At 34.1% G+C, this 17,525-nt stretch overlaps 1 protein-coding gene across 5 annotated transcripts in view; it reads left to right on the top strand.

The window, feature by feature from the left end:
• IDE (insulin degrading enzyme) overlaps positions 1-17,525 on the top strand; it is a 53,765-nt gene that overhangs the window by 17,935 nt on the left and 18,305 nt on the right. For 4 of the 5 annotated variants that reach the window (XM_033065859.1, XM_033065858.2, XM_033065861.2 and 1 more), the window contains exons 10-16: positions 216-296; positions 2,285-2,388; positions 7,654-7,756; positions 8,646-8,768; positions 9,404-9,486; positions 13,540-13,684; positions 16,281-16,391. In XM_033065859.1, coding sequence (XP_032921750.1) covers positions 216-296; positions 2,285-2,388; positions 7,654-7,756; positions 8,646-8,768; positions 9,404-9,486; positions 13,540-13,684; positions 16,281-16,391 — 750 coding nt within the window. Of the gene's footprint in view, positions 1-215; positions 297-2,284; positions 2,389-7,653; positions 7,757-8,645; positions 8,769-9,403; positions 9,487-13,539; positions 13,685-14,198; positions 14,344-16,280; positions 16,392-17,525 lie in introns of all 5 variants that reach the window. The other variant, XM_042779514.1, reaches the window with a different exon arrangement.

Raw genomic sequence — 17,525 nt, 5'->3', positions numbered from 1 at the left:
AACAGTTCATATTATGAGACCATCACAAATTGCTTGTGAGTTTGATGCAACTTGAATATTACTGAAAACTTATGCTAGATATTTGTCTACTGTAACATGGATACAGCAAAAGTATTTCCTTTTCTTTCATTATAAAAAGGAATTAAGTAGCCAATAATTATCCTTAAAATAGGCTTTAATTTATGCTCTTGAATCATTCATATGTTGTATTCTAGGATCTAAATGCTGTGGCATTCAGATTTAAAGATAAGGAACGACCACGAGGCTACACATCAAAGCTTGGAGGAATGTTGCATGTAAGTGGAAGGGGTCATTTTTGTTTGGTTGCTCTTTTTTTAAATGATCATCTAGCAGTGTGTTTGATTATCCACTTAATGAATACAGGCATGTGTGAAGGTACTTTGCATTTCTTCTATGCTGCATAGGCCTTAGTTTTGGCAGTCATAGTTTTGGCACATTCTGTTCACTCTACCATTTTCTACTTCTGTACTTGGTAGAACTGATTATACAGTAACTGGAGGTGCTATTTGATCTGTTTCAGTGTTCCTTAAGACATATGTACCTTGCCATTGCATTTGCCTGGTAACTAAGTGTTCTCTAGGGAAGTATTAGAAAAGCAATATTTTATCATAAACACTGGGTTCCTTAGTTCACAATATTGAAATACTGCAGTAAGCAGAAATGTTTGTATTGAGTTTTCAAATTTCAATTTGCTTGATTTTACTGGTGTGGTTTCATACTGGTACTGAAAGAATCATCATGTAGCTTTTACTTGGTCTTTAATACTTCTTGCAAAATTCCCTTTTGTGCTAATGGAAGATTTAGGGTTTGTTTTTTGGGTTTTTTTTGGTCTGGTGAAATTATGCAACTTTTATACGTTGCAGCCATTCTTCATTGCATAGCTAATATCTGCATCTATTCAGAGAAATTTTTGGTTTCTTTGCAGGAATTACTGTTATTGGTTATAGAGCTTTAATCTGTGAAGTCTAAAATAATGATAATTTTTCCGATTTTCTTTCTCTTTACTAAAAAGCATTAGACTTGGCTGCAAACACGTAAATGGATTTTTAAAGAGCTCCTGCTTGGCATGCTGTCTCTTGTTTTTGTTCTGTCAAATGCCTAAAATCTCTAACAAATGGACTTCTGACTCCTGGAACAGTCATTCAGTGGCTTCTATTTGTTGGATCATTTCTAATTACAATTGCTGTCTCCAAAAATCAGACCAGAAAGTTGCCAACAGTGTTCTAAAGAGCAGGGTATTGAATCAGGAATCTTTTTTTTTTTTTTAACTGTCTTTTTTTTGCTTTGCTTTGGAGTATGAATGATAATTTTCATTCTATTTTAGTAGCTGGATCTTCACATTCACAATTGAATTTTTAATAACACAGGTTTGGTTCATTGTCCTTGATCTCCACTTCCCACTACCCTTTTTTCTTTTCCAGAATCCTTTTGTAACTTACTCTCTGTTCTGGAAGTCATTCCACTGTAATTTTTTGGTATAATGTTTATAATTCAGAAAGCCATTTTGTAATAATTCTGGTTGAAAGAAATATACTTTTATGGCAAAGTGCAAGTACTTGGTGCTTATGTCACCTGGTAATTTTCCCTTGGTAAACAGATGTTTATCAAGAAAGCTTTCCTGTCAACCACATTAATCATTTTCAGATGAGTTTAGCTTTTTTTTTTCCTTAAGTTACCATGTACCTTAAGAGATTTTCAGTTTGACCTAAATAAAAAATGTTTAGATTTTTATTATGCTTTTAGATATTAAACTATAATTTCCTTTAGATTATTGTAAATTAGAATTGAAATATTAGAGAGTCCTAAAAAAACCTGGTCTTCTTTTTCTTTGTTTTATTTTGCTTGTTTATGTTTTGTTTCCCCAAATGCAGTCTAGTGAGTACTTGACGTTCTTTTATCTTCAGAAATAACCTGCAGGGGTCAGCATTTGCCATGTTATTTTTACTTTAATCAAAATACCATTTATAAGTAGGTGACTTTTATATTCAGACATAAAATATCCTAAGAGAGAAGAATGGTAAATACACAGTACGTAAAATTGCCTAGTACTTGAGAAATATGATTGCATAGTTAGAATGCTACTCCTTCTTGTTTTGTTTTGAGGGAGATTTTAAAACAACCTATGTACTCCTAATTTGAAGTGAGCAAGGTAATGCAGATTTATTGACCAGAAATGTTTGCTTTTGTTTCCTCTACTGAACCATAGATTTTCATGCTTAGTTTTGTTTAATTCATCTACCTATTCCTTGGCTTTGTTTTTTAGTATTATCCTATAGAAGAAGTATTGGCTGCTGAATATTTGCTTGAAGAATTCAGGCCTGATTTAATAGAGATGGTGCTGGATAAATTGAGACCAGAAAATGTTCGGTAAGTTAAACTGTACTTTAACATAAACATTGCAAGAAAGCAGATGAACTAATGGAAAAACAAAATCTTAAGTTTCTCTTGCAACTCCAAAGTAAATGTGATTGAAAAATCCTCACCATGTTTCTTTGTATGAGAAGGTTTTAGATATATATTAATTTATTTTCAAAGGCTGTATTTGAAATAATTACTGGATAAAGTCAGATAAACGAATTATGAACTGTGTTTGCAAATGTCATGGACTTCTGGTTTTTCTAGGGATATGCAAGTTATGATAGAATAAATGGAGTTGCCTATATCAGCAGCAGTAGTTGCCATAGTAATTAATGCCCTTTAAAGAAGGGCCTATATCTTTGTGTGTGGGTGTACATCTGTGTGTAATGTGTGTGGGATACTTCAACTGAAGCTTGGCTATGTCAAGAGATCGTATTTTGAACAGACAATACTTTAATGAAAATGTCCAATTCTCTTCTCTATTTTGTATGTATTTTCATGTTACTCTACTACCCAAGTTCTTGAAAATTTGAAACCTCTAACACATAAACACTGTTTTTAGTAATTAACATAGAGAATGTGTAATGACTTTACTCTCTCTAGAAAGCTTAACCAAATTCCCCATGAATGGGAATTTTTAACTGACTTTAGAAATGCTTACAACAATGGGTAAACCTGAGCTGATGCTGATTTAGTAAAGAAGCTGCAGATGTTAATGAGATCTAATGTTTATTATAGTTTCACATAGTTTTGAAGTATAACTCTTAATATTGCAAGAAAATAGGCTTAGATATAAATACATACAAAGTAGAGACTGTCCAGAGACTGATTAAATGCAGTTCTAGCCGCCAAATTCAGCAAACCAGTGCTATTCTAATCCGGAGGGAATGAGGCTTGCAGGAGGTGTGTAATGACGGAGCTGCAGGCCTGCTTGGAGTTTGAATGGTATATGGTCAGAGTAATGCTGACTCCATTGCTTATTATGTGTGGACTAAAGACTGTCTTGGTGTTTGTATTTGCCTCAACTGTACATTCACATCTTCATTCTCTCCATGTTTAGAATATTTGTATTCTCAAAGAAGTATAGCTTACAAAAAGAAATGCAATACATCAACGCAAACTTAGGATTCCCAAGTGTCATGTTGCTTTTTCGTAGATGATAATTTTTTTCAGTATGGACAAAAAGTTATGGTTATGGTGTAGCTTCTGTAATAATACTGGAAGCTGATTTTTCTTGGATTTAAAAGTATAAGTCAATTTCAGTGGGAATTTTTTGTATGAGACATCAGATGTTTAAAGATCTGTGCTGATCAGACTATCCCGCTTTCATTTGACTGAAAGAAAATGCTAACTTCTATACAGTACTATATTCCCTTTAGATATATTTTAAGCACTTGTACTGTGAAATTAGAAGTAGAATGAAATTAACTGCAATTTTAAAAGATCTTTTACTTAACTAAGACCCTTCAAAGTATAGTATAGTATAACAGGGAATGTAATTTTATAGTACCTTTTATTTGAAATTGCAGGCAGGATATACATTATCTTGGGAAGGGGAAACTTACTTAAGTATCACTGAAAGTGATTTCATGGTACATTACAAAGTTTCAAGAACTGTGGATTTTATTTTTAGTGGGCTCTCTTGAAAGATTGAATTGAGATTTCAGATGTTATAAAAGGGTGCCTTTGTGTTACACTTTTTTTAAAAATTGCATCTGTATCGATACGAGTTTAATGAATTACCAGTTCAGTAGCCTGCTCCCTTATTTTGTCTTTTCTTGAGCAATTTTATATGCTAATAAAAAAAACTGTGCACATCTGCTTTAAATATCTATACTGTTTGATTATCTAGCATTTACTGATAGGTATACTCATGTTTATCTTTCTGTTTTTCCTTTTTACAAAAGAATTATTATATCCCACAACCTAACTTTACCTATTGTTTGGCATTGTTTTCCTGGATTTGTTTGCTTGGTTTTTTTTATTTTTTTCTTTTTCTTCTTTTTGTCTTGCATAAATTCTGTCTTGAGGTGGTTTAGTTGGCATTGATTTGAATTTTTTCTTTGTGTTGTGGTTTTATTTATAATTTCTTTTTCATTCGCTTGTACAAAGGACCTCTTGGCATAGCTATATTGTAGTAACACAATTCAGTGTCTTTTTCAAAAGTATAGTTTTTCAACTATATTTTCATAACCAAGTTTGAATTTAAAAAGTATGAAAAAAATCCATACTCACAGATGGTAGTAAGTATGCGTGTACTTCCATTTGACTGGCCCATGACAAAAAGTGTTCATATTCTCCTCCCACCCCCAACACTACTTATTGCATTTAGTGCCTTAACTTCCCTAAGAGAGAAACTTTTTAAAATGTAAGTATCATTTTTACTTGTTCACACTGCATTGGGTTTTACCAGCCATCTGTGAAGATAAGGGAATAGACTTGGCATGTGCCGCAGTCTTAGCTGAAAAATGTAATTTTCCTATCATTTTCAAGGCATTTTTTCCCTTCAACATCTGCAGAATAAATGCTCTTATTAAAATTTAAGAAGATAGTGACTCACCAGATTAAGCAGCTAAAGAACATTTTCCCCTGGATAGTAAGTGGGCTTTTTTCATTTACTGATAACAGCAGTGCAGCACTAGTACTGTCCTAGAGGGAAGAAAAATAAAATGACTGCAAAAAGTGTTGATAGAGAAATTTCTAACTACTGGAATTTCACAGACTCTCAGCAAAGTTATCTCATTGCAGTTGGTGATGGCTCACCCTGAAGGTAAACATGCTAGAAATGTGTTTGTTTTTAATTGCATTGGATCTGAGCAACAATTTTGAAAATCACAATTTTTTCACTTATTTCCTGCCCCCCCCAAATCCTTGGTAGTGACTTAGTTTTACTGAATGCTAAGAAATAATTTGTGCTTCTGCAGTGATCAGAGAGCTGCACCCCAGCAGCATCTCTGTGTGTAGTTTCCCCTTGTTCTAGTTTCTGAGAGGATTTATTTGTGAGGGGCTTTGAGTTGCATGTGTTGCTTCACATCAGTTCTGCTGATGGTTGTGAGAGAACTTTTAAACAAATGTTCAAAAGTTTATTTTGTCTCACTCATGTTGTGTTATGCATTTGAATGAGATTAAAGTAATTTCTTTTGTTGTTTGACAATACCATAATTTGGAAGACAAAGTTTAAATTAGGTCCAAAAAAAATCAATCCTTTGTAAGAATAAATTTGCTTTGACACATTTGTTACTAATGTCACAAATAGTAACTAAGTTGTCTAAGTATTACTTTTTCACCTGTAGAACCTTGAATTTTGTTATGTAAATCTGGAGTATAATTGTTGATAATCTTTAGTGGAAGTGCATTCATTTTTAAAGCATACATTCTCTTCCCAATAACACTGTCCTGTGGATTTCTCACTTCAATTTAGATTCCAGGAAAGTGAAAAACAAGGTAGTGTTTAGTAAGTAGGTATAACATTATAAAAACTGTGGTTGTTTCTGAAAATGGGGATCACAGCATGTAAAAGAATGTATATACAGAAGTAAGTAACATTTATAGTTTATGTTCCATATCCAGAAATGGCTCAAGTCCAAATATACTTTGAGCAGATCCTATTGAAGATTACCTGATCGCCAGTGCATTTCCACACTGCCTTAAAACATATGGGTGTTCATAGTGCTATACAGCACAGCAGAGAAATGAAAAGCAAAAGTAATGTTACATAATTGGTGACTTTAGAGGTGGATTACAATATATTGAAATACCTGCATGGCATAGCATTTCTACCTGCTATGCTTCTCCTCCCCTCTTTTTGTGTCCTGCTCTTCATTCCTGTTGGTCTTAAGTTGTAATTCTTGGGCAGACAAAATGCCTTTCAGTTTGTTTCTACTGTTGTGGGTATGTTTCTGACAGCTCAAAATGTCAGTAATGATTCCAGTAGTGATTTGGGATAAAGGGAAGGCAGGACAATCTCTTGAAGCAGAGCTGCTTGAAGAATTGCAGTGTTGATTTCCACAGTTTTGTTTTCTATACAGTGAGTAGACAATTATTTTTAGCTCTTGAATTTTAGTATATTCCTGCAGGAAATGTTGAGTGCTTGGATTGAGTGCTTGAGCATCAGTATCAGTTGGAGAAGGGTAGGAGGAGGAAATGTTGAATAATGTTGACATATTCTAACAGTGTACTCTGGCATAAAACATCTTTGTCTTGCTGCTTTAACTATATGATTACTGGAATTTTATCAGGATAATTTTTTTCATTCTTACTTCTTCTTATTATGTATTTACTGCACAAGAAGATCTGTAGTTCTTTTTACCAAGACCACAGAACCACTCGCTCACCCACCTACCAGTGGGATAAGGGAAAGAATCACAAGGGTAAAGCTGGAATTAGTAGGTTGAAATACAGACAGTTTAATAGGGAAAGCAAAAGCAAAAAAAAGAGCAAAGCAAGGAATCAATTTGCTACCTCCCATGGCAGGCCCGTGTTCAGCTGTGTCCAGGAGAGCAGGTAATTGTGCTACCTTTTTTGACCATTTCACATTTGTTATAGAAAATAGCTATTTACTCTTGAAGCTAGCCAGTTCCATTGAATAGTCTTTTGTGTTGGACATTGTTCAATAGAATTAAAGGAATTCTCTTGATACCTCTCATGTAGGCTACTAAAAAAATACTGGTAAGTTTGTAATTTTCTTTATTCTGGATTTCCTCTTTTTTAGGTGTGTTCTTTAGTTCAGACAGCGCCTGGATGATGCTCTTAGTCATATGGTTTAGTTTTAGGTAGTCCTACAAGAAGCAGGGAATTAAATGTGAGATGATCCTTATGAGTCCCTTTCAACTTGAGGTTATCTACAATTCTATGACTCTAGGACTGGAATAAAATTTCTATAATCAGTATTTTCATGTATTTGGATGTTCATATAGGTGATATATAAAATGTAATTGCTTCATCAATTTTCTAGAAGACTGCAAGAACTGCTTTCTGTTTTCTGGAACAAGAGTCTTAAAAATAGAAATTGCATGCAGCACTGCTGGTGTGTAACCCCAGTTGTAACACTTTAGAAAAACAGTGACATTAAATGACTGTGGTAACGTGATTTCATGGTTAACCTTAGTATGTAGTTCAGTATACTTATACATGCTCTTGTACCCTGTAATTGTCTATGGACTGTTTGCAGTAATAAAGGTATTCTGGTGATGGAGCAGAAACAGTGCTTGGAATAATGTCTCAGTCTTCTCTCAGACACATTCATGCCAAAGTGCTTTGTCTCTTTGTTTTCAGAGTTGCAATAGTTTCCAAGTCTTTTGAAGGAAAAACTGATCGAACTGAAGAGTGGTATGGAACACAGTACAAGCAAGAAGCAATTTCTGATGAAGTTATTAAGGCATGTTAAAATTTGTAGCATTCTAATACCTGCAAATGAAAGTCAGTGGTAAATCTTTGTCTAATTTTCCATATAATTGAAGGGGGAACTTAAATCTGATGGTCTTCATAGCATAAAAATCATACAAGTCTGTTTAATGAAGAAAGTAAGAATGTTATGTTAGTCTTTAGACATCAAATATTTATCACGTAGGATGGATATATTTTAATGGTTATAAACCATGTTAAGTACAGGGAATGTTACACTGTTTTTTCTGTAGAAGATCCCTAATATGCAGTGGCTGCTATGTTAATGAACTGATCAGTACTTAGAAAAGGAATTTTTAAAAACTATTTTATGTAACTGTTTCTGAAGTTGATTTTTGTAACAAAGAAAGCAAGTATGTTTTGTAAGTTAAATGAGAAAGAAGGTGAGCAAATCCTTGTTGAAACTTGTTCTAATCTTCTAAGAAGAGATGACTGTAAAATTTACCTTAGAGCTGAATTTGACCCTCTGAGTGTACTCTGAACAGGCATTGCATAGAACACTTCTTTAGCTTGACCATACCTGTGTTCTTGAGTAGAATTCTTGGTTAACTCTTTAGTTTACTGTCTTCATTTATAGGTCATAGTAGCAGAAAATATAAGGAATAAACCCACCCTCCTCTCTACTGTAAATTTTTCAAAATTATTTATCTGTCATCCTCCTTCTAAGACCAATTCATCCTGCTGATAGCCTACTCCAACTTGTTTTCCCAGCTATTTCTCTCTTACCTTGTTATCTTAATATTTGCACTTAAGGTAGTGGAGTGCATTTTTAAATATTTTGTTTCAGTGTAAAATAAATAAACCCATATATACTTTAATTAAGCAGACATTGGTATAGCTTCATTGTTCTCCTGTTGATCTAGAAATGGCAAAATGCTGACCTGAATGGGAAATTCAAGCTTCCAATGAAGAATGAGTTTATTCCTACAAACTTTGAGATTTTGCCATTGGAAAAAGATGCAACACAATACCCTGCCCTTGTCAAGGTAAACTGTCTGTATTTGTCCTGTTTGCTGCCTGACGTTCTGGGAAGTTAGAATTTAATTCCTCTGGTTTTTAAAATACAGATCGTGTCATATTCCAAAGTATAGTTAACAAAAAATTACAAAACTTCAATATTTTGCTACCAAGACCGTAGAAAGTTCATTCTACTGAACTTTGGGTTGTGGCAATTTGTGTTTGTAGGAAAATTAATCTAGATACATCTTGAACTCTCTCTGCCCTTTTGAAAGTGTGTCAACAATTGATAAAAATAGCAATAGATCTGTTTATTCAGCAGAAGGGTGACTGCCACTCTTAAATTTTTTGACCACTGTTGAGTAAGTCGAGGGTGTAGGCAAGGCTATTGTTTTGCAACTGTGTTTAGAAAACGCCGGTGATTTCATGGAAAAAGTGAGAGAAGTGTCACTTAGTGATCCTAAAATATAGTGAATATATATTCAATATAGTGAACATATCTATATTCACTATATATATTGAATATAGCAATTCAAGCAATATGAATTTAAGGGGATAGTTCTAAGCAGCAATTTGAAGTGGTGAGGAGACGTGTTTTTAAAGTAGTGGCATATATTGCAGTTAAAAGTCAGATGACTTAACAAAACATCTTTTCTTGACGCAGGACACTGCTATGAGCAAACTATGGTTCAAGCAAGATGACAAATTTTTTTTGCCAAAAGCTTGTCTCAACTTTGAATTTTTCAGGTATGCAATGTTAAGTATATTACATAAAGTCCTCTCCAAAGGTTTGTAGTTTATTGGGAATCTGCATTTGTGTGGCAAACACTTTCTTGCATGTATTGACACTTTAGAATCTTTGTCCGTACTTTGAATGTAATAAGGCTTAGATGCAGGAAGGCACATCTAGAATATGCAATAATTGAGTAGCAAGAAATTTGATGTGCTCCTTCTTTATCGAAAGGAAAAGTTTACCTAAAAATACTCTTAAACCAATTTTTTTGTATTTTATTTGCTATACCTGAAATATACCTACCAATAGAACCCTTTATATATTGCAATATCCCTCTTTAAGAATAATTGTGTATTTTTAAATTAATTACTAAATCACACCTATTTTAAGATGCGTTTTCTTTATTAAACACTATTTTGGTAATAGTTTTAAGCTCAAATTCTATTTTCATTTGCATCATGCAAATCAGTTTAAGAAGTTCCTAAAATGTTAGGGTTTTGCTTAACATAATAACTGATTGTACTTTTTTTTTTAGAAGAGCATTTATCTATCAGTCTATCTTATCAGTGGATGTTTGATTCTGACCTCAAGATGTATAATAAAATAATGTAATGTTAATTCTGGTCTTGCATGACTTTCATCATAGGAAGATAATCTTTCTTTCTTAAGTGAGCATGACAGTGATGGACCTTCTTAATATTCCTTTCAAGTAATAAATTTCTAACCTTTGAATTAAAAAAAATACTGCTGTTTTTAAAGTGCAGCTGATTCTGTATTGAAAGCTAGAAAAAATTCAGGGATTTTCCTTTTGCCTAATTAAGTTATTTGGTGATATTGCTGTTGGGGCCGTTGTGAGGGCTCCCATAGATGGACTCTTGAATTCTTGTTTTGAGAGATCACTTGAAATTTTTCTTGCAGCATATTATACACAGGTTTTTTTCAGTGTGTGTCATTTCTTTGTACCAGTTTTGATACTAGTTGGGGAAAACAGGTTGCCTGGGCATTTTCTCTTTTTGCTTTTTTGAAATCACAGGCCAGATGTTACAACTGTTTCAACTTTGATGTGTCAGGAAATCGAGGATCAAAATGGGAACTCCCCATCTCTTATTCAGAGAAAAATTGCAATGCCTTGCCTTCTTTTTCATTCTTGGTGGCTTTTCCTTCTACTATGTTTGGCCAAAATCTAAAATAGGATTTTATTGATGGACACTGGGTTTACAGTTGTGGTGTTTTTTTAAATCAACTCTGGTGAACTGTAAGTGGTTCAATCTCGTAACAGTTTGTGAATGAATAAAAGATAACAATTGGGTGTGTGTAGATCACACGAAGGTATAAGTGTATGCAATACACACAGTATCATAAAGTCATTTGTGTTGGAAGCAACCTTTAAAGGTCTAGTCCAGCCCTCTTGCAATAAGCAGGGATATCTTATCTAGACCGATGGAGATGGTATTTCCCAGTTAAATGTGAGCATTCATCTCAGTGAACCTTTATAAAAAGCCAGAAGTACTTGAGCTTTGCTGACCATTGTAATGGAGTGATTTGCCTCTTTTCTCCTAGGAACAGTTCCAGGGGAGAGCTGGCTTTTTTCCTTAGGGTTGGGAGCTAAGGTTCTTTCCTTTTCCGTAAAAATGAGATGGTAATTGTATATGAGCAGAAACAAGGAGATTTTGACAATATTGGGTACTTCACCTCTAAAAGATACTGTAAGCAGGTTTGTCTAGTTTTGATACGTAAAAAAGGTTCCTGGAAAATCTGTCTCTATTTGGTCACGCTGGTGGTCATTGAAGGAAATGGTGAAATGTAGAGTATTTATTCAAGAAACTTGATGGAATCACTCATATCTCATGGGGTCAAGTGACCTGGTGAATAAAGCCACCTTTGCGACAGGGATGTACATAAAAAGTCTAAACCTCAGTTCTAGATCAGATTATGATCTGTGCTGCCTTGTAGCTGATTACAAGAGTTTGTTTCGCACTAAAAAATCCTAGGAGGATTTCTTCTGCCTGCAACCCTGATCAACATGAAGCATAGAAAGAATCCTGGTCCAGATGTTACAGCAGCAATTGCTGTGTAGATAAGTTAAGAGAGAGGAAGTTGTTGATGTTGGTTTCTCCCTTAAGTATTTAAATCACACAGGAGCAATATGTGTGTGAACGTGCTGAAATCACCTTGTTCCAAAACTGAAAATCCTTGCAGGCATCCTTGTGTTAAAGAAACATCGTAGTAAAAACATCTGAAGTAATGCTCAGCCTAAAAGAGGATGATGAGCTTTTGCATTTGTATGAATTGCCACTTAAGAACTCGAAAAGTATCCTTTTTTAAAAGGAAGTAAAACAATCATGTAATTTGCTGATGCTTTGAAAATTCTTTAAAGGTAGTGAGCAACTCAGCACTTCAGTGTTGATTCCAGCTATGTCACTTACAGCTGTTTGAAAGGGAAAAAGACTTGACTTCATGAGTTTTCTTTAAATGCACCGTTAGAGATTGAGTTGTTCTATTTATTTCAATCTAGCAAAAAAAAAAAAAAAAAAAAGGTAAACTAGAAATAAGTATTTGTTCACAGAACTCAATAATAGGAATCAACTCCCAGAACAGTGTTGTAATAATTGTTTTGTGTTATTTTCCACTTGAGGATTAATGATCTGGTAGTTGTGATTTTTTTCAGAACTCTCAGTTGGCCTTTGCCAGCTAAGTGAGAATACAGAATTTAAAATTGATACAGACGTAGTAATCACTCAAACTGATTAACTCTGTGTTCTAGTATCAAAATGGGAAAGAATATGATGAGTCTGGAGGAAGGTTTGTAGGATTGACCTACATCTTTCTTTGAATTTGGCCTTAATTAAAAAATTCAGTAGTAATTGTATTAATATCATTTGGCATATTGAAATTGCTTTGTTTTGGGAAATTCTCATTGTAGGGAGAAATGCAAATACCAGTTCTTTTGTCTGTTAAAACTGACCTGTTTGTTTAATTTAGGGCTGAGATTTCAGACTATAGCAGTCTCTGCTTCCCAAATATATATTTGAAATAATTAATTTAGTTTTTTAAAATATCTTCCTGTACTTCCTTTTCTTAATCTCAGAGGAAGGAGAAGGTAAAAGCTACGAGGAACCTTCTTAAAAATATATTTGCAAAGTGTTTTAGTTATCAGTTTGTGTGTTGTGGTCATGTTTTACTGCATTAATGTTGATATACACAGTGAAATACCCTGCTGTATAGGTGTAAGCATATGTAATAGCCTGAATACCTGACTGCTTCAGGAAAAAGTAATGTTTGAATTGTAAAGCATATCCTGACAGCAAATGCTTCAGATGCTGTTGATCATTTCTGTGAAATGGATAATGATTTTACATGCATTTCAGAGACTTTAGCAATACGTATAGTACAATAACTTCTCAAATCTTTAAAACAGGTTTTTAACAATTAGCACGATTGAAACATGGCTTGAGTCTTTGAGTTGCATTTGTCTTCTTGAGAAATTTGCAACAGTATTGTGTGTGATCATGTGCTCCTGATGCAACAGCAGGTTTTGGAGAGTTGTTGCCATTAAAATAACCACAAAAAATGATGGTAGTAAGAAAATGGATATGCCAGACTTCTTTCCTGAGCTGACCGTGGCATGTACTGCATATTGTCATACCACAGATTGTCAATCTCCTAATTTTTGTAGTAGAAACTAATTGTGCACAAGTATTAATTAATTTAATGTTCATTACATGGACTCTCATTTTGGTCTGTTAAATTATGTTGGTATATTTAGTTTCTTTTACTCCTGGTGAATTCTGACTGTGCAGCCAAGTAAATAAAACATGTCTTTATTTATAATCACAAATAGAATATCTCTGGGATCTTGAGTGTATTTTGTCATCAAACCATATACAAGCTAAGTAACTCTTTTCAGATGTGTTCATATTTGGCTTCAAAATAGGAGTCCTTCAGAATGGGATCCATCAGCCTGAAAACACAGAAAATACTGTTTCCTTCAGATCAAGCATAAAAGGCCAAAAGAAACAGAGAAATAATTTTAAACTGCATATTTTACTTTCAACATTTTCTTCCAGCCCATTTGCTTACGTGGATCCCTTGCATTGTAACATGGCCTATTTGTACCTTGAACTACTCAAAGACTCCCTCAACGAGTATGCATATGCAGCAGAACTAGCTGGCTTGAACTATGATCTCCAAAATACCATCTATGGGATGTATGTAAGTACCCAAATCAAGGAAAAGCTTAGAGCCTTAAAACTACTTCCACTCATCAACATTTTAATATTGATTTGATGGAAGGACTTCCAAATAAAAAAAGGCTGTTAGTCCTTTTGATCTTGGTTATTAGCCATCCTTTCTTTGATTTCAATTTTAAGTTGAATTTTGTTAAAAGCCTTCAACAGTGTTTTAGTTCACATTAAGCAAATTTTCTTTATTTTTATGTCATTCGTGAAATTAATTAGTTGGTTAGATTTCTTCCTCCATTTAAAAAACCGCAAACCTAATCCAAGCTTACATATTTATTGGTCAGATATCTACTAAAAACTTTCTGACTGATGGGGTAAAAGACCCCCTTTTCTTGCTATTAAATAAATAGTATATTTTTGCTTTCCTGTTCAAGAACTACTGATCATGAGGCTGCATATACATACTCTTCAGTCATGTTTCTTCATCCATTACCTTGTCACTGCCTGAGGTATCAAAGCATTTCTTTTGTTTTTCTTTTTGTTAGTCGCTACATTTATGCTGATCCTCTCCATTGCAACATGACATACCTGTTTATCAGGTTATTGAAGGATGATTTAAAAGAGTATACATATGCAGCACGCCTCTCAGGTTTGGTCTATGGCATTGCATCAGGAATGAATGCAATACTTGTAAGTAAGAAAAGAACGCAGGAGGAAATGAAACAGCTTGGGAGTTGTTGAGCTTGGAGAAAACATTTGACTTCTGCATTTCTAAATGAGATGGTTAATGGCTTTTTTTCCTTGCATATATCTCATGAATTAAAGGCAAATGCAAGACTGTATTTTCAGTCATTACTGAGTGACCTGTTTAAGATTGCAGTGTCTTGTGAACTGTGTAGTGCAGTTGTTGCATTCTGGTTCACGTTTTTACTTGCTTGCATGATAATCTGGAAAGTATTATTGCTGGTTTGTGTATAAAAAGATTAACTTTTCTGTTGAATGAATCCTCAACTTCACAGATTTTGTTATAATTCTCTAATTCTACTGTAGTGAGCTGTGGAGATGGATTGTGCATGTGTTCATTAGAATGCAATGCTGGATATTTACGGCTCTTTGTTTTGTTTGGATCACATGCTTTATAATCTGTTATAAAGGGCTGGCAATACTTGATAAATACTGGTATTATGATAAATGCTTATTTCTTATTCAGCTTCTCCTATGAGATTTATGATAGGAGACTGTAGTAGTCTCTCTTTAAGTTTGTTAAAAGCTTTTGTTAACCACCGTTATATGCTAGAATGTGTTTTGAAATTTCCTGTGGAAGTGTTGCTTTCCAACACATTTTAGTAGAAGAACGTCCTGTATATTGTCTTTACATTTTCTATATGAGAGAGTGCTGCATTTTTTAAAAAATCCAATACAAATCTAATTTCCTGGTTGCATTCACGACTTACTGCAAACAATGGTTGTCCTCAGTTGCAAAGCTTGCTGATGTTTCTATGATCAGGGTTAATACCTTTTTTAAAAAAAGTGTGTAACTCTTCATTTTTAGTCACAGTTATTTTAAATATTCTTTGAGAATTTGTAATATTTTCCATATTGTGAGAAGTTTTATAATTAATAAGTGTAACTTATTAATGACTATACAGATGCTTTGAGCAAGGGCAGATGCTACTCTGAGAAATCACCCAAGGTGATTGTTGAACACTTTGGGTTCCTATGCTAATTTAGGATACCAGCCTTTGTCGTAAATCCATTTATGATAACTTTTTCTTCAAATTCCTTGTTCTGCTATATTTCAGCAACTACAGAACAAAAAACTTCTTCTTACTGAAAAGCAGGAATTCTGTATGTTGGTTTGTGTTCTGAAGTTTAGTTTTACTCCTAGCTAAACTGCACTAATCCGATCAAATTCCTTGTTCGAAATACCAAATTTTGAAGATTTTTTCCCTGCAAAAAAAGACCTTTTAATGCCTTTTTTTGTCTGAGAATTTTTTTGTAACTAGATGAAATAACACAGTAACTTAAGTTTTATGTTTTTTTCTAAATTAGTACATTTATGCTTTCAAAAATATATATTATCAGATCGAAATATCATTACAATTCCAGGATGACTACCTTGATGTTTCAACTCAGCAGAATCCTGGTTATAAAGTGTGCTGCTGTTGATAGCACCCCTTTTTCTTAGTATTGCTTACTTCGACTTAAGTGTTCTTTGATCAACAGCATACGTATGAACCAAGGTAAAAGTAAATTGGAGAGAGTATTTTAGAAGGTTATGAATCCAGATTTCATTACTGAAGTGAGAAACCTAGATTAAAACCATTTCAGTACTCCAAGATTGATCACCATAAACATTAAAAATCTGTATTCTTAATAGTTTGTTTACACCAACATAAAATTTTTTTAATTCTGTGCATTTTGAAACGCTGTGCAAATATGCAATATGTTTGTCAGTTACCTTTTGATGGGTAAAAGGATTTAACTTAAGAATGATTGAGTGTTCCATAGCGGTGAATTTAGCGTAAGTATTGAAAGGTGCATTGCTCATTGAATTGTGCAAGACTTGTAATGGTTTTATTCTTTTATCTTCCACATTTAAAACAACTTATGCTCTTTCTCCATAGCTCTCCGTAAAAGGTTATAATGACAAGCAACATATCTTGCTCAAGAAGATCATTGAGAAAATGGCTACTTTTGAGATCGATGAAAAGCGATTTGAAATTATCAAGGAAGCGGTAAGCTGCATGAGAAATTCACATTTTGGAGTAATTGAAAATTGAATCCATTGACCTGATAGGAGATCTGAGGGTTGACTATCCATGGAAATAGAGAATGAAGTTCTGCCTTAGTGGAACTTGAGATGCTTTTTTCTTTTTTGTGGCTGTGAGTTCCTCAGAGTTGTGTATATAACATTCTTTAGTTAAAAATAACTGGTTCTGGAATCTTTTTTTAATCAGTCTTTCTTATGATGTATCAAGGAAGCACAGCTTGCTTTGGTAGGAGTAGAAATCTAAGTAGGGGGATGGAGGGGAAAATCTTAACTTTATATCCTGTTTTGCAATTTGGAAAGGCTTCAGTAGGACCTAGCCATAAAATAAGTGGAAAATAGATGAATGGGGAAAGAAAATGTTGAAAAAGTTTGCAGCATTTGCTCAGATTTGTCTTGGCTCCTGGGCCGTGATCCTTTGGTGCAAAGATAACGTCCTGGTTTAGTACATGCTGATGTCTAGCAGTTACATCAGCTGGGGAGATTGCAGTCTCCCCATGTCTGGGCCAAACAGATAAGGGAGATACCAACTTCTGTTTGGAGCAGTCAGAAGGATACATCCTCAGCAACCTGAGGCTTGTTGTTGGTCACTAATGTGCCCTGAAATGAGTTCCTTTTTTCCTGCACTGGAAATGCTTCCAGTTTGCCAAAACTATTAGTTTGCACTTTCCAGTTTCTCTGGTAGAAGAAAGAGGATTTTGCTTATTTTGTAGAAGTGCAGCTGGACTAGAAAGGAGCTTTTTGCAGAAGCTCTCTGGTTCTTCTCTCATACCTCCTTTATCCATGGAAAACATGCAGAGAATTTTCTAGATGCTCCAGATTTTATCTAATCAAGTCAACCAAAGGAGGTGACAGGGAGAAAACGACATTTTCTGTTAGTAGTGTTTCCCCACCCATAGTCAGTCATCATAGAATTTAGATAAATTCAGATCAGTTGCAATTCTTGTTTAACTGCAGTAATCTAATTTCTAGGCATTAATTTTATGGAAAAGTTTGATTTCCTGCACATTTCAAGTATCTTAAGTGATTTCTGCTTAATCCAAATGCTCAGGAGCCCACATTATTGCTAAGAGTTCTAACAAGCAAGAGAATGTTCTCAGTA

The sequence above is a fragment of the Catharus ustulatus genome, chromosome 8, assembly GCF_009819885.2.
Source record: "Catharus ustulatus isolate bCatUst1 chromosome 8, bCatUst1.pri.v2, whole genome shotgun sequence".
Lineage (NCBI taxonomy): Eukaryota > Metazoa > Chordata > Aves > Passeriformes > Turdidae > Catharus > Catharus ustulatus.
The sequence above is the reverse complement of the archived record's forward strand: the minus strand, read 5'-3'. Positions and strand labels throughout refer to the sequence as shown.